Raw genomic sequence first — 21386 nt, forward strand, 5'->3', positions numbered from 1 at the left:
AAAATCCATTATTCACCCCCTCTTGTGCCATTTTCACAATCACTTTTAATAGTGGAACTATAGTTTAAGTGGCCATATGCACCCTGAGGAAGAAATTAACCAATATTAACTTGAAGCTACATTTGCAAATCATAAAAACCACAATTACATATACTTTCTTCTCCTCCAACAACACACAGAAGATAGGTAACCAAATTAATAGTCTGGGAAAACTTTTGAATGAGTGTGGTGGTCCATGGGACATAAAAATTTAAGGGTGGACAGTAAGATAATAGTGAAAGCCCTTTTCTAGTTCCAAATATCTTGAAAAAAAGTGGTGGCAAGTTACAGGGTGGGGAAGTTGTCTAGTACAGTGGTCCTCAACCAGGGGTAAGAATACCCCTGGGGGTACGCAGAGGTCTTCCAGGGGGTACATCAACTCATCTAGATATTTACTTAGTTTTACAAGAGGCTACATAACAAGCACTAGTGAAATCAGTATAAACTAAAATTTCATACAGACAATGACTTGTTTATACTGCTCTATATTTTATACACTGAAATGTAAGTAGAATATTTATATTCAAGTTGATTTATTTTACAATTACATGGTAAAAATGAGAAAGTAAGCAATTTTTCAGTGCTGTGTGACACTTTGTATTTTTATGTCTGATTTTGAAAGCAAGTAGTTTTTAAATTAGATGAAACTTGGGTGTACACAAGACAAATCAGACTCCTGAAGGGATATAGTAGTCTGGAAAGTTTGAGAGCCACTGGTCTAGTAAAAGCTTTATTGAAAGAAGAACTGAACAGGTAAACTGAAGAGACCGTTGAAATTAATGCAGCTTAACTAAAAATGACATGATGTGATTTGATTTATCTGAACTACTAGGTGCTACAAAACGTATTACACTTCACTATACACTTCAGAGTTCACTGGTAATCACCAGGACCACATCCGATTAATAGGTGCAATTGGGAAGGAAAGGAACAAAATTTATTCTTATCCTTATTCCTAAGATTTATTCATAAGATAGTTATAGTATTAGTACTCATTTTTAAAACAAAGGGCAGGTGTAATTCCATGCAACTCATTAGTTTTAACAAAGATCACTTGGCAAAAAACAAAAAACAAACAAAAAACAGGCTGTACTTTTGCTGTGAACATTTAGAACTAAGCATCCAAGTAAATTATGCTGCTTGGTAAGAGATTCACATAATTATTTCTCTTTGCTTCATTTTTCAGATTTCTGATTAGAACTCACAAAACCCCCACACTGATTCAACTGGAATCTACACTGCCATTTATATGCTAATATTCCTTCAACTAAACAGCGTTTGCAATGGCAACAACATAATGACTTCTTGTATTTCTTACATTCTCTGTGTACACAGCAATTGCTCCAGACATGGGGGCGGAAAGTATTGTCATCATTGCTACCAAATTGGTTATCTTTTGTACCTTCAACTTCAAATGGCAGTATCAATCCTTGCTATTGATGCCATTAAAATCTATTACAACTTAAAAACAATATTGCAAAAGCATCCATATGTTATATGATATTGAAACTGAAATGCAATTTCACTTTATGAGAGACAAAAAGCCTCAATACCACATTTTACTAAAATGTTTAAAATACTGTATAATGTCATAATATTCTAGGGAAGAGGCCAAAGATTTCACTGACCATTAGATCAAAGGAGCAAAGTTTAGTGACTGGAATGAATGTGCAAAGGACAAAAAATGTTTCTGATAAATTAAGCACCACACATACTTCCAGCATTGTGCCACTCTTTGCTAGCTATGTGTTTCAAGTTCTATTACCTACACAAAACCTTTGATGTAGCTGTCACAGTTCCAGAGGTAACTGCATCTCTGACCTCTTCTCACCCCTCTTAGATCTCCAGCCTCTAGCCATCACCCTTCTCAGGAGAGAGTCCTGTGACACCCTCTCTAGGCTGGGTATTTAGGCAACGATCGTCCCTGCAATTCATTCCGATCACCTCAGCAAGTCTGACTTTAGTTCAGCACTAACAGTCCTATTCTTTCTGGGGCAATGACAGGGTTAACCTGTGACCAGCCAGCCTTCATAAAGCAAAGTATTATTTATTCACAACAAAAGCATTATAGAGAAAACATCTCAAACAACAAACAACTTATATGAAGTCTTAGCTTGTCACCCATCTTCCACATGGAGACCTTGGCATGTACTATCACAGGGCCTGTCCCTCTGGCTCACAGTCTCATGTCCATTCTTGGATCAGGAGAGTGACCTCTCTCCCTGCTTCAAGGTTGTCAATGTACTGGCAAACAAGGAACCCAAAACCATATATTTTTGAACCAGATCAAACCAGTTTATGCAATTTTCCACAGGGGTGAGGCTTCTCCAGACTGGTTAACTGCCATGGGATTTGCATTGGTCACCATCTAGTGATTTTAATTCCTCCAGGAAACCCTTTAGTTCCCCCATGAATCCATAATATAATCCCTACCCCAGAAAGATGCACATAACTTTTACAAAGTTGATACAAGAATCTTTGGATATTCCAAGTGTCCATTGTATCTGTCACAGTAGCCACTGTCATAGCCCTAATAAAAGGGAGAAAATAATGGCGCTAATTCACCTCATCTGCTCCAGTTTTACACTAGTGCAACTCAATGGACGTCAATGGATTTACACTTGAATTACACCACTGTGAAAGCAGAATCAAGCTAGATTTGTTGCTTTTATCCTCTCTTGATTAGACTTTAGAAAGTGAACATAGAAAGAACGTTACAAAATTTAAAAAATGGAAAGTGTTGTGATGCAGTTCCCAATATACTGCACCTCTTTCTTCCCTGTCAGCTCAGAGAAATTTGTTAGGATTTCAGCTGCTGCCTATATGCAGTTCCAGTTTTCTGTGACCACATAATGCACTTTTCCCTGAAATCAATGGACCTGTCATTTTGCCATGATGATAGCTAACCTCATGACTCGCCCATCAGACAGAGTAAATTAACATAGTGAGCGGTATGCTTTTACCTTTAATGATATGGATACCAGCTAAACCATTGAGAGCACACACCAGTTGTCGATGGGCTTCCTCACATTCAGTGCGACATTTCTTCTGCAGTGAAGTTAGTAGCTCCTCCATGGTCATTGTGCTGAAATAAAGATCTAATGGATCAAATTTGAAAGAAAACAGACGCTACACTTGCATGAAAGGTCATATTATGCAAACATATGTTTGCCACATGATAAATATTCTCAAGGACAATATAGTGACATGACTTAGTTTTAGCAGTCACTCTTTCAGCTGCAGCATCTGCACACATCTAGTTACGGGCTGTGCCCCAATCACTCATCTAACCAAGAGTGCACGTCAAGAGTATAGGAATGAACTCCCCCACTCTGTGGAGACTTGGGAAAAGTAGACCTGTCAGAACTCCAGTGCCAGGAATTTCTCCCATTACTTCATTCAGAGCCACTATGTCCAAGTCTCTACACTGCAACAACACAGCATCATTCCTCCAGAGACAAGGAAGTACAGGCCATTCTTGTAGAGAAAGAGCTATACAATCTATTTTCAAAAGCACCTTCCCTCCGGGACCAATGCATTACTTCAGCAACATGACAGCTCCACCAGACTCTCAGGGCCTGAGAGTATGTATTGTTGTAAAGCGATCTTTCCACATTGTAACCGGCCTCTCTCCTTTAAGTATTATTATTTGTATTGCTGATATACATAAGAGCCAAATGAAAAAGGGATCCCATTGTGTTAGGGTTGTACAAATGAATAAGCAATAGTTCATGAGCAAATCTAAATAGATAAGACAAAGTACAGGGGAAAGGAGATAATACAAGCGAGTAAACAGAGCGATGGTTGACAAATGTCACATTAGTTACACTATGCTTTCCTTCCTTTAATTTTTTTTAATTCTCTGAGTGGGGTTTAGCAGATTACCTAAATAGAAAGAAAAAGGGAAGGAGAGAGGTGAAAGGGAGAGGGTAGGAGAAGAAAGAGGGAAGGAAGAATGAAGGGACCATAAAGGGCCACTGGGGTCAGGCTGAAATGAAGGGTTTGGGCAGGAGTGGATTGAAACAGACAAGCAATCAGCATGAGAAGAGACTGACCAGAGTAAAAATGGTAGAAATCAGCACCATCACATTAGTATCCAACAGTCCCTGCTAAGGCTGCTTCTGTGCCTGATTCTGGTTCCCGGGGCTGGCTCCTCCCTGGAATTGTTCCTCGTGTCCTAGAGGGATGCGGGAGTCACCCCTGCACAGTTTGGATCCAGGACGTGAAGGTATGGAGAAGCCGCATTGACTGGGCCCCATTTCCCCTCCCAGCAACACTGCAGTACCTACTACGGCAGGGGTAGTCAATATGGGGACCACAGGCCAAATTCAGACCGCCAGATGCTTTTGAACAGACCTGAAATCTTTTTATTTACTTATTATCATAATTATTGGGGGGTTTTTAAATGATTTTCTTCTCTGGAGTCTGGACCTTGACTATACCTTGACCAAGAAATTAGGACCTTGACAAAAAGTAATTGATTACGCCTGTACTAAGGTTTCCCCCTTACCTTTGCTCCTGCTATCTAAAGTTTCAATGCTCCTGCTGCCATTCCAGCATCGGAGATGGAGGTGCTATTGATTTAAAACTGCAATTTATACTGATCTACATTTCTCAGTTGTATTGGAAAATATGCACAGCACCTGCTGCTCTCATTCTGCTTAGCTCTAGCCAGCGCCATTAATCTTTCATTTTCATAAGCATGGAGAGTGAAAGAAATTTCTAAAAGCAAAACAAAAATAGCACATAGTTTCATAATTTGTAAGGCCTAGCCTACACTAGAAAATTAGGTTGGTTTAACTATGTTGGTCAGGGTTTGAAAAATCTACACCCCTGAGCTGCGTAATTAAGCCAACCTAAGTCCCCATGTAGACAGCACGAGATCAACAGAAGAATTCTGCCATCAACCTAGCTAGTACCTCTCGGGGAGGTGGATTACCTACACCGATGGGTAGCATCTCTACTGAAGTGCTACAGCTGTGCTGCTGTAGCATTTTAAGTGTAGACAAGCCCTTAATTCATTTACTTTGAACAATCTGAGGCTAATAATCAATTTCAAGAGAAGTTCCTGATTCAGTTGAAATTCTAGGAAAACCTAAAAAGTATCCTGTTTAGGAATGGCTAGACAGCCTTACTCACTGCCTTTACTATATGAGAAAATTAACACTCTCATAGAACACACTCCAGGCGTCAGTTTCCTTGTTTCAGTCCAATTCTCCTATTCACCACAATACCTGGCACTGAATTCTTATTTATTCACATGCAAATAAAGGAAGCCATAAGCCAAATCTTCTGCATGTTCTGGGAATGGTCCATTGCTACAGACAGCACTTGTTCACAAGAAAATATATAAATGGTATCTCCAAACTGTCTTTTCTTACAGTGTGTTTACTGGGGGTTCATCTTTTATTGCTTGTCTTCCACTGCAATTGCTATGCTGCTGTACTCATCAACATTTCACTGAAATCAGTGCAGTGCTAGGATATTCCTGGTGCATTCAGCAGCATGGCTTGCATGCTGCACTTGTACATCATTGGAATGTTCGGCAGTACTCAAACAGTAACTTGCTATGGATTGGGGGAGTACTGGTATTTCTCATGTTCCACCCATGCTTCCACAGCTTTAAAACTATCAGGCAGGAAAATCCTACAACAGATTGTCTGCTTCTATAGCTATTGCACAACAGCACAGACATAATTCTACACTGAAGGTGCCCTGTCAGGAGAGAGAGGAGGGACGAAGGACAGAGGGAAAGAGACACAGGAAATGCGTGAAGAGAGCAGAGAGGAACAAAAGAAAAGGTGGTTGAAAACAGCAGAAATACATTCACATTAAGGGCCAAGCTTGATTCTTTCCTGCCTGTGGCAGCAAGAGCTTAAAAAAAAAAATGCAGAAAAGCCAATGCTCTCAGTCCCTGGCATAGGATTATGCACCCATACCTTTCTCTCTAGCAACTCACTGTTGCTAGCCAAAAGAGCAGCACTCACTTGCTCCAAAAGGAGCAGTATTAAACCGTTTTTGGCTAAAGACAGGGCTGGTGCAGTGATGGCCTTATGGCAGGGGTGGTCAAACTTTTTGGCCTGAGGGCCACATTGGGGTTGCAAAATTGTATGGAGGGCTGAGTAGGGAAGGCTGGGCCCCCAAAACAGCCTGGCCCTGCCCCCTATCCAACACCTCCACTTCCCGCCCCTTGGCTGCCCCCCCTCAGAATCCCCAACCCATCCAATCCCCCCACTCCTTGTCCCCGACCGCCCCCTCCCAGGACCCCTGGCCCCTAACTGCCCCCCCCCCAGGATCCCACCCTCTATCCAACCCCCCTGCTCCCTGTCCTCTGACTGTCCCAACTCCTGTCCACACCCCCACTGTCTGACAGGCCCCCCGGGACTCCCACACCTTTCCAACCCCCCCGTTTCCCATCCCCTGAACACCCCCCCAGAACCTCCGCCCCATCCAACCACCCTCTGACAGGCCCCCCAGGACTCCCACACCTATCCAGCCGCCCCCTGCTCCCTATCCCCTGACTGGCCCCCAGCCCTGGCCCCCTTACCATTCCGCTCAGAGTAGAATGTCTGGCAGCTGCACCACCCGGCTGGAGCCAGACACGCTGCCGTGCTGCCCTCCAGGAGCATGCAGCCCCGCAGCCCAGAGCGCTGCTCGCTCAGCACTATAACTGCGGGGGAGGGGAGACAGCAAGGGAGGGGCTGCACTAGCCTCCCCGGCAGGGGAACTCAAGGGCTGGGCAGGACGGATGTGGCCCGCGGGCCATAGTTTGCCCACCTCTGCCTTATGGGTTGCATGTGGGGGGAGAGAAAGATCTTTACAAGTGTGCACACAAAAGTATGCAAACAGATTTTGAAAGTCTAGCCCTAAATTTATTTTAAAACACAGAAGTTCTTTATTAACAGTTTATTTAAAACAATGTTTTAAAAAAACCTATATTGTACTGCTTATTCACCTTGTGAATAACTCTTCTTTTAGACAGTGAATCCTGCAGGCTAAATAGGCTCTCTTGTTTTTTCCTAGTCAGTTTAATTTTTCAAGTGCTCATGCTCTAGCGCAATGTTTGTCAGCAAACACTGAAGACAAAATAAATTCCACTGAATTTAGGATCTCAGTTTTGTATCCCATCATAAATATGGTAACTCCATCAGTATAGTGCCTCTCGTCATCATAGTAAAAGGTCAGTCCTTGGAAGAGTGCCAAATACAGAACAATCAAAATCGCTTTCTCAGGCACCTAGGAATTAGTAGGAATAATAGAATCATAGAATATCAGGGTTGGAAGGGACCTCAGGAGGTCATCTAGTCCAACCCCCTGCTCAAAAGCAGGACCCATACCCAATTAAATCATCCCAGCCAGGGCTTTGTCAAGCCTGACCTTAAAAACTTCTAAGGAAGGAGATTCCACCACCTCCCTAGGCAACTCATTCCAGTGTTTCACCACCCTCCTAGTGAAAAAGTTTTTCCTAATATCCAACCTAAACCTCCCCCACTGCAACTTGAGACCATTACTCCTTGTCCTGTCCTCTTCCACCACTGAGAATAGTCTAGAACTATCCTCTCTGGAACTACCTCTCAGGTAGTTGAAAGCAGCTATCAAATCCCCCCTCATTCTTCTCTTCTGCAGACTAAACAATCCCAGTTTCCTCAGCCTCTCCTCATAACTCATGTGTTCCAGACCCCCAATCATTTTTGTTGCCCTTCGCTGGACTCTCTCCAATTTATCCACATCCTTCTTGTAGTGTGGGGCCCAAAACTGGACACAGTACTCCAGATGAGGCCTCACCAATGTCGAATAGAGGGGGACGATCACGTCCCTCGATCTGCTCGCTATGCCCCTACTTATACATCCCAAAATGCCATTGGCCTTCGTGGCAACAAGGGCACACTGCTGACTCATATCCAGCTTCTCGTCCACTGTCACCCCTAGGTCCTTTTCCGCAGAACTGCTGCCTAGCCATTCGGTCCCTAGTCTGTAGCTGTGCATTGGGTTCTTCCGTCCTAAGTGCAGGACCCTGCACTTATCCTTATTGAACCTCATCAGATTTCTTTTGGCCCAATCCTCCAATTTGTCTAGGTCCCTCTGTATCCTATCCCTGCCCTCCAGCGTATCTACCACTCCTCCCAGTTTAGTATCATCCGCAAATTTGCTGAGAGTGCAATCCACACCATCCTCCAGATCATTTATGAAGATACTGAACAAAACCGGCCCCAGGACCGACACCTGGGGCACTCCACTTGACACCGGCTGCCAACTAGACGTGGAGCCATTGATCACTACCCGTTGAGCCCGACAATCTAGCCAACTTTCTACCCACCTTACAGTGCATTCATCCAGCCCATACTTCTTGCTTAACTTGCTGACAAGAATACTGTGGGAGACCGTGTCAATAACCTTACTGCATCCTTCTCAGCTTCTGACGTCAGGTAAGATCATGCCTGATGCAGCATAGCTGCGAAGTGGCTCAACTGGCAGGTATAATTTTTGACTTACTGTAACAACATTGGCCCCTGATCCCATACCATTAAGTTCAATGGGAGCTTTGCCATGGATTTCAATGAGTGTAGGATCAAGCCCTCAGCACTCAATTTAAGCAGTGGTAAAATTCACCTTTTCTGCAATGGCAAGAATTCCCCACGAACAGCTTGTGGATGACAGCAGGCCTGCCTCAGCCGCAGCAAAGGGTACAGAATAGAAGTGACCGTCCTCCTGTCCAAGCTGCTAAGTTTAAGAGTCCAATCAGAAATCTTCCTGAGTTTTGCTAGCGCATCTTGGCAGCACACTTCATGTTGACGATGATAAAAGTGTCTCTCCACAGGAGAAAAGTGAAGCCAGTGCACATCTTCTGTCTGAGGGGGAATCTGAATCTGCAAAGTAAAATAAAATAAATACATAAAAATGTTTTTGTTGAAAGTGCTATTTACATGCAATTTTTTTAAAGTCCATATTTACTTGATCAATCACGTCCTTCTTTGCTGATCTCCACATTATGTTGGCAATTAGGTTGTAGAGAGGCTGAGGATTTTTCCTACAGTAAGGTCGATACAGAAGCTGATCCCACCAATGTTTGACCCAGTAAGGATCAACTCCAAGAAAAAGCACTAGGCCATATAGATCTGACAAAAGAAGAAGATTACTGTAGAAATTTTTTTTGGTGTGGCATTCTAAAATAGCACACAGTAACGTAATGTCACCAAGTTTGAAATACCTAAGTGCTTAAACCGCAGAAGCAGACTCAGTTCATCACTCTTCTACAGAAAACAGATGAAGCTCCATGCAATTTACTATGTGCTGTGGTCTTTCAGCTGAGACCTTAAATATTAAGGTCCTGTCTGTTCTGTATAACTTTAAAGATTGTATGACACTTTCCATAAGAGTTAGTTTTCCCTAGGATCTTGTTACCAAAAAAAAAAAAAATACTGCTCTCCATCATTATTTTGCAACCTGCAATGCACCAATTGCTTATTGCCTACCACCCCAGCAGTGGCTGTAATTCAGTAGAGTTTCACTCCTTCAATAGCGTCTTAATATTATGACAAAGGAAATCAATTAAGACTTACAAACTATAAGCATTCTTCTCTAGGAATACAAAATATCTACTGCAGGAATCTAGAATAGGAATATCAAAATTGGCAAGTTTAGTTGTCTTTCCTGGAGCCCCAATTCATTGGGGAAAAAAACCCAAACAGACTACACTACTACACAAAGCTTACCTTCTAATCCTCGCTGCACAGGAGTGCCACTGACACACCAGCGATTGATTCCACTCAAACGGAGTGCCATTTCTGCAGCCTAATGAGAGAAGACAGGAATAGCAATAAGTAGAAAAACACGAAAAGACCACAAGAGCCAAGAAAAAGCTCACTCACTCTGAAGAACCATGATTGTATTTGTCAGCCTTGCAAAACACTATTCACCAGACATGCCAAACCCATGAAAAAAAGGCTGAAATTGGGCTTGTTTTTGCTTAATTGGCTTGTGAGTTGCTTGATGGCTAGCTTTTGGCTTGTAGCTTGTTGCTTTTTTTTTTTTGGATTGGCTCCCGGCAAGCAGGAGCAAGGGGGGGCAAATAGGGGAGGAAGAGAATCAGGGTGCACAGTGGGCCCACCACAGTCCCAGACTGCACGCCGGGGGGATCTAGTCACACAGAATGTTGGGGTTCTTAGGGATTGACTTGTTTTAGCCTTGTTTTGAAATGGGATTAGCTTGATTTTTGGCTTACTGTGAAAGTCAGGATGCTTATTTACCATCTGAAAGTTGGCAACTGTGCTACTCACCTAAGTTGCCTGTGGAGAGCAGTATTTTTGGTTGACAGGTAAGAGACAGATAGTTTTTTCATTAAATAATAAGAAAGGATGGGAAAGAAGATATTGTGCCTCGGCTGATGAAGAGAAACATCAGGGTCATTAGTACAGTAAGAGAAGTAAGAACTTTGGTTCCACCCACAGATTTCCCTACATGTGTGGTAACTACAGTATCTGCTTACATGTAAAAGAAAGGAACTGATCCAGAGCAACAGGTCTCAGATTGCTACCTCTGTAATCCTTGCATGTTCCAGACAGAGTTTGCTGTAAATATGGTCCTGGCTCTCCTCTGTTTCTAGCTGTAACTACCATTAAAAGACAACTAAAATTACATTAAATACTTCCCTGACATTACTTTTACATGTAAGCAATTGATGTATTTGCCATATGGATGTTAAATAATCATTTGGGAAAGTGGAAGTGATACACACTTAAGACATTTACACTATGGAAGAGTGAGAACCCCTGTACTACAGAAAACTGATAGATATGCAAGCAGAACTGATACACTTGTGCTTTTTCCCCCCTCACACATGCACGCACACACACGGAAGGGCTCTGGTATGTATATATAGATTCATTATGCTTTTATTTTAAAAACAAATGGATCACTTGACAGCTGATGAGATCTATCACAGATCTAATTCAAACTGGATGAAGTGTTTACAACAAGGAGGTAAGTTAACTGGGCATAAATTGTTATGTGAGTAGGATTTTCTGCTGGCATTTTTATCTCCCTACCTTGGGCAACGGGGTGGACACACACTAACTAAAATAATCTCTCTCTACAAACTGCTAGAATGAGCCTAAAGAGCTTCTCAAGTCATTGCTGACTGTTTTATAGTTTCTAGACCTAAAGGACATATTAATACCTCTAAACCAGGTCACTGAACAGGCTAATGCGTTCTTTGAAACTATCAAACACTGTATACAGCATGATGACCTAGTTCTTTAAACTGTTGGTATGAATTATGTTAAATACTTTTTGAGCTAGATACACATCATAGCATGCCAAAACTTCAATGGGGAATCATTTAACAGTAAATATCTCCAAGAGGAAGCAAGCCATTAGTACTTCTGAAGAACAGATTACAAGGACAAGTTTATGTTTAATACACATTAAGAGTCAAGAAGCAGCTTTATCTTATTTTTTTTTCTTTAAGTTACAATAATCTTATCAAATCTTTTCAATACAGGCATGCCCAGGAGACTTCCTCACCTTTGCAGTGGTGCATTCAACCATCTGTGCTTCATCTAGACAGATCCTCCACCACTCCACTGCTACTAAGGGACTTGGGATAGCCATATACCGCTTCTGGTTCCTGAAACGGCGCCCATCTTCACTGTTACTATGTGGGATGTCCACGTAGTTCAGCTCAGTGCGAAGGACATCATAAGTGGTGATGACTACCTCCTGCTCTGCTAACATGTGAGGCTGCAAGAAGCCATGTTTCTTCACACCTTGATACACCTACACACATTTATATACACAAACATGAGAGCAAAGACTGAAGATAAGAAATACTTCATAAAGTGTAAGAGCTCTTTATAGTTTTACAGAACACACACTTAAAAATGTTCTTTGCATAATGCAGTGTCAGTTCATAAAAAATGGCTACTAAACTTTTCGTAACTGTTGTTCTTCAAGATGTGTTGCACATGTCCATTCCACATGAGGTATGGATGCACCACACGCACAGTTGTCAGGGAATTTTTTCCCTCAATGGTATCTGTTGGGTCAACTCTAGCACCCTTTGGTGCTAGATATAAGCATATATAAGGGGCCTGGCTGGCTCCGCACCCTCTCAGTTCCTTCTTACTGGCTAACTCTGACAGAGGGGCAGGAGAATGGGTCGCAGAATGGACATGAGCAACACATTTAGAGGAACAGAAGCTACGGAAAGGTTAGTACCCATTTTTTCTTCGAGTGCTTCCTCAAGTCCATTTCATGTTAGGTGACTCTCAAGTGGAACCTTAGGAAGTGGGCTTGGAGTTCACATATATGCGGACTGCTCTACCAAACGCAGCATCACCTCTAGCCTGCTGTGTGATGGCAAAGCGGGATGAAAAGGTATGCACCAATGACCAAGTCGCCACTCTACAAATATCCTGGGTTGGGACCTGGGCCAGAAACACGACTGAGGAAGCTTGAGCTCTCATCGAGTAAGCTGTCAAGATAGCAAGAAGTGGAGCACCTGCCTGGTCACAGTACATGCGAATGGAGGAAGTGATCCAGGATGAAATTCTTTGGGCCGAAATTGGTAGGCCTTTCACCCTGTCTGCTATTTCCAGGAAGAGCTGCGTGGGCTTACAAAACAGTTTGGTCCTTTGTGTATAGAAGGCGAGGGCCTGCCTAACATCCAATGTGTGAAGGCGCTACTCCTCCCTATTCTTGTGCGATTCCAGGAAGAATACTAGCAGAAATATAGAGTGGTTATTATGCACGTAACCACCTTTGGGAGGAACACAGGAGTGGGGGAGAAATTGTACTTAAAGAACACCATATACGGGGCGTCTGAAGTAAGGCCCCTGATCTCCGAGACCATCCTGGCTGAGGTAATCGCTAATAGGAAGGCGACCTTCCAGGAGAGGTACGACAAGGGGCACAATACCAGCTGCTCAAAGGAAGGGCCTGAGAGTCTTAACAGGATCAGGTTTAGGTCCCACTGTGGAATGGGTTCATTAATTTGTGGTTATAATCTCTATAAGCCCTTAAAGTGAATGGACATTTTATGTGAAAAAAAACAAAGATGGCTGCTAGGTGCACTCCAACTAGCCCTGCTCTTTCAGATGAAGCATATACTCCAAAACTGAGTGGAGAGGTGACCTACCAGGTGAGATGCCTCGTTGGGATGACCACAAGGAGAAACGCTTTCACTTGGCGAGGTAAGTCACTCTAGTAGATGATTTCCTACCGTCTAGCAATACCTGGCGGACTTACTCCAAACAGGCCAGCTCCGCTTCCATGGAGCTTCCACACAGTCAAGTGGAGAACCTTGACATTCAGGCGGAGCAATCGGCTGTGATCTTGTGAGATCAGGTCTGGAGGGGAGGAAACGGCACTGGGATCGCTACTGACAGGTCTAATAAGATGCCCAACCAGTGCTGGTGTGGCCATGCTGGGGCTATAAGAATAACCTTTGCTCTATCCTGCTTGACCTTGAGTAAGACTTTGTGCATGAGAGGAATGGGGGTGGGGGGGGAAGGGGGACAAAAACACACATAACAGATGCTTTGTCCAATGGAGTAGGAAGGCATCTGTAAGCGAGCCCAGGCTGCACCCACGTAGAGAGCAAAACTGCTGACACTTTCTGTTTTGCTTGGTTTTAAACAGGTCTTTGAGGGGAGTCCCCCACTGCTCGAAGATGGTCCTGATTATACCGGGGTGAAGGGACCACTCGTGGTGAGAGGAGAAAGATCTGCTGAGGTGATCTGCCAGATTGCTCCAGGCTCCCGGAAGGTGAGAAGCTTTGAGGTGGATCGAGTGCTTCACACAGAATTCCCACAAGTGAATGGCCTCTTGACACGGGGAGGGGAGGAGAAGAGCATGCCCCTTCCTGCTTGTTGATGTAAAACATTGCTGTTGTATTGCCCGTAAGGACTCACTCAACCTTGCCTACAATCTAGAGTATAAACACTTGGCATGCTAGGTGAACCACTCAGTTCTCTGACATTTATATGTAAGGAAAGTTCCTCCTGGGACCACAGACCTTGAGTTCTGAGTTGCTTAAGGTGAGCACCCCAACCTAGCTCGGACGCATCCAAGGTTAGGGATACTGATGGTCAGGGACTGCCCAAGCCTACCGACCAGGAGTCCCTCCACCAATCTAGAGAGGCGAGGACCTGGGCAGGAACTGTAAGCACTGTGTCCAAATGACGACGGCTTGGCGAGTACGCCGAGTCCAGCCATACTTGAAGGGGTCTGAGGCACAGTCTCACAAGCGGTACTATGTACGTGCATGCAGCCATATGATCCAATAATCTGAGGCAAAAACTGGCTGTCATGACAGGGCGTGCACTGACCTACGATATCAGGGATGACATTGCCTGGAACCCGAAAAATGGAGGTGTGAAAACAGGCGTCTTAAGTTGAAGGCAGCATACCAGTCCTTTGGATCCAAGGAGGGGATAATGAAGGCCAGGGATACCATGCAAAAATTCAGTTTCTTCAGAGAACTCTTGAGGAAACTCAGGTCTAGGGTGCATCCGAGACCCCCTTTGGCCTTCAGGATTAGGAAACAACAGGTGTAAAAATCTTTTCCCCTCAAACTCTGAGGTACCTCCTCCACAGCCCAAACCCAGAGGAGGGCTTGCACCTCCTAGGCCAAAAGTTGCTCATGAGAAGGGTTCCTGAAGAGGGATGTGAAAGGGGTGTGGGAGGGAGGAATGGAAATAAACTGGACAGTATAACCTTCCTCCACCATACTCCTTACCCAGCAGTCCAAGGTGATATGGGAACATGCCTGGCTGAAGCAAGAGCAATGGTTCAAAAACCAAAGTGGGGCAGGATCCAGTACAGGAACCGGCATAATGCACTTGAACTCCCCATCAAAAGTTCTGCTTGGATCCTCTGGAGTGTCTGTGAGAGTCTGTCAGCAAGGCCAAAGTGGGTGGGATGTCTGTTTTTATAACCTGTTTCACTTCTAAAACAGGTCCTGGCACAGCGATGGAGTTGGGAAGTGGACCAGTTGTTGAGGCCTGAAGTTTCCTGGAAGGCGCTGGTGCATATAGATCTAGAGACTTGAGGGTGGCTCTGGAATCCTTCAGGCTGTGAAGCTTCGCATCCATTTGCGCAGGGAAGAGCAAAGTACCTTCAGGTCCTGAATGGATTGTTGGACCTCCACTGGTAGACCCGAGAACTGAAGCCACACGCATCTGCTCATGACCACTGCAGAAACCATGGATCTAGCCACCGAATCTGCCGCATCCAGGGCAGCCTGCAGGGAGGCTCTGCCCACAGACTTCCCTTCCTCCACCAGAGTGGAGAACTCCTGTCTGGACTCCTGGAGAAGAGAATCCTTGAACTTCATCATCGACTCCGACATTAAAACCGTTAACTCCCCAGCAACGCCTGCTGGTTGGAGAAGCAGAGCTGTAGACCCTCTTTCTACCACAAAGGTCTAGTCTCTGAATCTTTTGCTTTCGAGGTCATTTCTTGCTCTCCCTCTCATTGGCCGCTGAAACCACTCGGGACCCCGGGGGGGGGGGGGGGGATCAGAGTACAAGTACCCGCAGCCTGGGGTTGGAACAAAGTACTTCTTTTAGGTCTCTTTTGTGGTGGGAGACAAGGAGGACAGAGTTTGCCACAAGGCTTTAACCGGTCCAATAATGGCCTCATTGAGAGGGAGGGTCACCTTCGATGGGCTTGCATCAGACAAGATATCAACCAGGCTATGGAAGGACTCTACCTCCACTTCCAGCCCAAGGTTCGAGGCCACTCTTTTCAATAGCTCCTGGTGAGCTACTACTAAGTCACTGTGCAGGAGGACAAACACGCCCCAAACACTGCCTCATCCGGGTGAGGAGGAAGAACAGTCCTGCACCAGTCGAGAGGTCCTCTTCCTCACCTTCTGCAACAATTGGGTCCCATAAATCTAGGTCCTGATGCTTGGCACCAGAGTCCATGTCGGGTGCCGGTCATATGGATAGGGGCACTTCATTCCGAGACTACGGATTTCGAGCATCTGAAAGAGGGCTCTTGCATAGGAAGAAACCCCCACAGGTTCCAAAAAGGCCATTGCATCTACATAGGCCAGTCCCAAGTGCTTGGCAGTACCCCTGTACCTGGGTCCACTGACTGGTTGGGCTGCCTGGGTGGAGAACTGGCTGTGGTTCCTCGAGTGGAAATATGACTCCACTTCTCCACTCCGGTCCTGGGGCCGGTTTTGTTCAATATCTTCATAAATGATCTGGAGGATGGTGTGGATTGCACTCTCAGCAAATTTGCGGATGATACTAAACTGGGAGGAGTGGTAGATACGCTGGAGGGCAGGGATAGGATACAGAGGGACCTAGACAAATTGGAGGATTGGGCCAAAAGAAATCTGATGAGGTTCAATAAGGATAAGTGCAGGGTCCTGCACTTAGGACGGAAGAACCCAATGCACAGCTACAGACTAGGGACCGAATGGCTAGGCAGCAGTTCTGCGGAAAAGGACCTAGGGGTGACAGTGGACGAGAAGCTGGATATGAGTCAGCAGTGTGCCCTTGTTGCCACGAAGGCCAATGGCATTTTGGGATGTATAAGTAGGGGCATAGCGAGCAGATCGAGGGACGTGATCGTCCCCCTCTATTCGACATTGGTGAGGCCTCATCTGGAGTACTGTGTCCAGTTTTGGGCCCCACACTACAAGAAGGATGTGGATAAATTGGAGAGAGTCCAGCGAAGGGCAACAAAAATTATTAGGGGTCTGGAACACATGAGTTATGAGGAGAGGCTGAGGGAACTGGGATTGTTTAGCCTGCAGAAGAGAAGAATGAGGGGGTATTTGATAGCTGCTTTCAACTACCTGAGAGGTAGTTCCAGAGAGGATAGTTCTAGACTATTCTCAGTGGTGGAAGAGGACAGGACAAGGAGCAATGGTCTCAAGTTGCAGTGGGGGAGGTTTAGGTTGGATATTAGGAAAAACTTTTTCACTAGGAGGGTGGTGAAACACTGGAATGAGTTGCCTAGGGAGGTGGTGGAATCTCCTTCCTTAGAAGTTTTTAAGGTCAGGCTTGACAAAGCCCTGGCTGGGATGATTTAATTGGGTATGGGTCCTGCTTTTGAGCAGGGGGTTGGACTAGATGACCTCCTGAGGTCCCTTCCAACCCTGATATTCTATGATTCTGAGACCAATGACAAACCTTCCTCCGGGGACCATGGAGGGGTGGTATACGTTGATGCCAGGGAGAAAAGACCTGCATTGGGGCAAGTAGGGATGGTTTCCCTCTAGAAGGTACCTGAGGAGGCTGCTACCGAACTGGCACTTGGGGCCACATGCTCCCTTCTGCTCCCTGGTATTGATGCCGCTGACTCCTGTACTGATGGTGACAGTGGCACCAAAAGCCAGGTCTCTGGCCACAAGCAACGCTTCCGGGGTACATGGTACTGCAATCCTGCTGGTACCATATTGCCCTTCCAAAGGAATGGGATAGTCTGGGACTTGACTCAACGGAGCCTGCCTACAAGGCAGAGTTGACACTGCCCCTCTCAGAACAGGGGCAGAGGAGGGGCTAGACACTGTCTCCACTGTGCTCCCCATGCTTGACCCTCTTCAGGGAACGTCCCCTCTCGAGCTGCTTCTCAAGTTTTTTCTTCAAAAGGTGAATGGTGCCGAGAGTCTCTCATGGCAGGAGGAGCACTCTGTACTGACACAGAGGCACTGGGTGCTGAGTTGGACCAGCTTAGCTCCGAAGAGGGACAGAGTGCTGCCTCCATCAGGAGGGACTTCCAGATGGCCTCCCTGTCCTTCTTCATACGGGGCTTGAAGTCCCAACAGATCTGGCAGTGGTCCCTGATATGAGTCTCTCCGAGGCACTTCAGACAACTGAAGTGTGGGTCACTCACAAGCACAGGCTTGCTGCAGGAGGCCCAGGACTTGAAATCTGGGGGTCAAAGAATGCCCAGGCACTCGGGGCAGACAAAATTCCACTAACAGAGCGAGAAATGCCAATTAACTATATACAACTAATCTACAACAGTCCAAACTGTGAACTTGAAGAGCTGGGATAGGGAAACAAGAGAAAAGGACTAAACGAAGACTGAGTAAGAGTTTGCCGAAGGAAGAGGAGCTGTTCCAGTGACAATCATAGGCAGGAAGAAGGAACTAGAGGGTGTGAAGCTAACTGGGCCCCTTCTACCAGCACACAGCACAAGAGGGTGCTACAGCCAACCCGACAGATACCACTAAGGGAAAAAAATTCTCTGGAGACTGTGCATGCCCGTGCGTGCACACCTAAGTATGGAATAGACATGAGCAAGCACTCAAAGAACATTTGCACTCAAGATTATTATTAAATTATACAATTGAAAGGAAATAGGGTGTCCCAACTGATTGCCTCCTCACCCCCAGAGAAGAAAAGGATTTTTGTACTTCATATGACAGCTGTATTTGAGCTTAGCTACTTTAACATGGATTTAACATGCAGCAACATTATGGAAGCAACTGTTAAAACATGCACTTTTTTCCTACAGCAGAATATCATGGTAGAATAGTCAAAGACAGAAACATGCAGCCAAACACCTTTAGGAACAGGAACAAAGTGTGAACTTGAGTAGACTATTATTTCTATCTTCCAAGGAATCTCCAAACAGAATCAATGCAACACATGGAATGAACATGAAAGATGGTGGCAAAAGCACCAACAAAGTCCATAAATCTCCTTTAGTGACCTTCCACCAGAAGTCTTATAATAAAAGTATCTTTATTATTTATTATAACAGAATGTGTGTATCTGTCTCTTTTACCTCAACATTTTCAATGTGATCCTTTCTGTGAACTATACAGTAGATGAAAGGGAAAAAACCTAAATTCATAAGATAAATTGAGGCTTGTAACGGATGCATTTCACAGTGTTAAAATGTTACATCTGCAGGAAAATGCAATAAATATTGTAAACTTAAAACTTTTATGTATACTTTGAGTACTTTAAAATATTAACATTGTTAGATTTCAGATTGTACATGCCATACTCCTAGAATTTAACCAGATACTGTAACAATGTATAGTTTCCAGTTTCCTTGATCTTATTTCCTGTGTCTTGTGCCACAACAGTCTCTGCCAACCAGAAGCATTTGCAGATAAATCCTGCGTAGCCTCTGTGGCCCCAGGATAGAACATGTTTAGTCACTCTATGGTGACAGGGCAAATATGATCTGGTTGGTATGTGGCAGCTGTGAGGGGATAGATTGCTAAGTGCAGACAAAATCTTAGGAGAATTTAGCTGCCAAACTCTAACCTCCACGAAGCATGTGCAAATTGAGATTTTTCAGAAGTTTATAACTTGGCCAAATATGGGAGAATTCTCAGACGGATGGTGAAATACAAAACTCTGACACAAAGGCCAGTCTTCTGCCAAATTTGGTTTGTGTCTTATATTCCTAAAAGCTCACACTTTAGGGTTTCAGCCAGCCATCTGCAGGGGTCAGGAAGGGATTTCCCCTCTCCTCCCAATGTATTCTGCGGTGATTTTTGGTCTCCCTCTTTTGAAACATCAAAGATGGCCATGGCTGGACATGAGACACGGGATGGGATGAGGAGGCACTGAGCATTCTCTCATTCACGTGCTTAACTGGTTGGTTCTTACCTCACACGCACAAGATATAACTGATCACTATACGGGACACTGGGAAGGAATTTTCCCCCAGGTCAGATTGGCAGTGACACTGGGGGTTTTTTGCCTTCCTCTGCAGTGTGTGGGTGCGGGTCACCTGCCAGGATTTATCTGGGTGTATCTCACGTAATCATTTCGCTGCCACTGCAGGGGCTTTGGGCATTGGTGCATCTCAGTTACTCCTATTCTCTCCCTGTAACACATAATGGCCTAGTCTTCTGTGGGCTGTGTAACACGTTGATCTAATTTCAGTTACTGAGTTTAGTGGAGAGATGCTAGGTGGTGTTGGTGGCCTGTACAGGAGGTACACGAGGTCAGACTAAATGATCTGGTGGTCCCTTCTGAACTTAAACTCTATAAACCCACTGGGAATTGATGAAACAGGAAAGCTTGTTTTCCTCTTCCAATCTGTGAATCTAGGTATGAGAAGATAAGATGAAATCATCTTACCAGGACTTGAAGGGAAGATGATCTCACATGCCTGTTGATCTCATCCACCCACTGATGGCAGATGGAACTTGGAGAGATTATCAGAGTGGCGCCTGTAGAAACTGGTTTCATTGCTACTAGGCAATGGGGACAATAAAAGGGCTTAATCTTCAAGTTTTCCTCTTTGTAGTTTACACATTCAGCATGCTGCCATAGGTGGCACTTCAGGCACTGCACACGGGCCTTACAGTCAACCAAGCCAAGCTCACCACAAATGCATTCAAAACGATAGTCAGAGGTGTTGAATGGAAAAATGGAACTGGCATGCTGTATGACACTGCCAGCACATTCTTGGGAGTCTGAGGACTGGTCCTTTAGGACTTCTACATCATCTATATTTTTACATTCACTGAGGACAGGACTGGTGGAATCACTGAACATGAGATCGCCTTGCAAATCAGCAGACTCCAAGTCCATAACTCTTGGCTGAAGATTTTCTTCTTTTATGCAGGTCCTTTGGCCTGTCTCAGACTTTTTGTTATTTTTGCTAGTTGTACAGTAGTCATGCTCTTCTGCGGGAATGTCCACCAGCCGGGGTGGTTTGACTTTTTCTGAAGATGTGACCCTACTTGCTGATTCTTTGGTTTGAGTTTTAGCATTAGGCAAAGATGTCTTCTGAATCCTTCCAGGACTCCTTGTTGTCTAAAAAATAAAGTTAAATTGTCAGTTAAAATTTTTTTTCCCCTCTTTGATGAGGAAAGTATAGCCATCTCGGGAGTAAACTGTTAACATAACATATATCTTCTGGTTTGGGCTGGGTTTTGGGGACCAAGTACTTAATATTAATTTAGGATTTTTCAAAGTGTTTCATAAACCTCCTGGTCATAAAACTGTAACATCTGCCAACCCTTACAGCAAGAGCTTCAAAACTTTACAAAGGACATAGTGAAAGATTTTAACCCCAAAATTTGACCTACTTTGGGTTTTATTTTTGTTTTTCTTTTTGCAGTCTACATATTATAATTCTTTATTTCTGTTTTCAAAGCAAACGCTTCAGGTTTTTGGTTTTTGGTTAAAAGTCAGTACCATCAAGCAAGCATTAATGGGGAGCCCTTTAAATAGCATCACTCTGGCAGCATGTAACTGGCAAAAATAAAACAGCTCCATGCAACATTTGCCTTAATTCAGTGGTTCTTAACCTTTACTGCAGCCTACACCCTTTGGTTCTCAAACTATGTTCTCGCACCCCCAACCAAAATCATTGAAGTAGATCAGTTCTTTAAACCCAGATATATTTTT

General features: G+C 44.5%; 1 protein-coding gene across 12 annotated transcripts in view; it reads right to left on the reverse strand.

The window, feature by feature from the left end:
- The window catches only part of SHPRH (SNF2 histone linker PHD RING helicase), a 141002-nt gene that overhangs the window by 71751 nt on the left and 47865 nt on the right, over nt 1–21386 (reverse strand). For all 12 annotated transcript variants that reach the window (XM_073337550.1, XM_073337542.1, XM_073337547.1 and 9 more), the window contains 6 exons: nt 20109–20789; nt 11563–11814; nt 9753–9831; nt 8992–9155; nt 8650–8906; nt 3003–3124 (listed from right to left, as the gene is read on the reverse strand). In XM_073337550.1, coding sequence (XP_073193651.1) covers nt 3003–3124; nt 8650–8906; nt 8992–9155; nt 9753–9831; nt 11563–11814; nt 20109–20789 — 1555 coding nt within the window. The remainder of the gene's footprint in view (nt 1–3002; nt 3125–8649; nt 8907–8991; nt 9156–9752; nt 9832–11562; nt 11815–20108; nt 20790–21386) is intronic.

This window comes from Lepidochelys kempii, chromosome 3, assembly GCF_965140265.1.
Source record: "Lepidochelys kempii isolate rLepKem1 chromosome 3, rLepKem1.hap2, whole genome shotgun sequence".
NCBI classification, from domain to species: Eukaryota; Metazoa; Chordata; order Testudines; family Cheloniidae; genus Lepidochelys; species Lepidochelys kempii.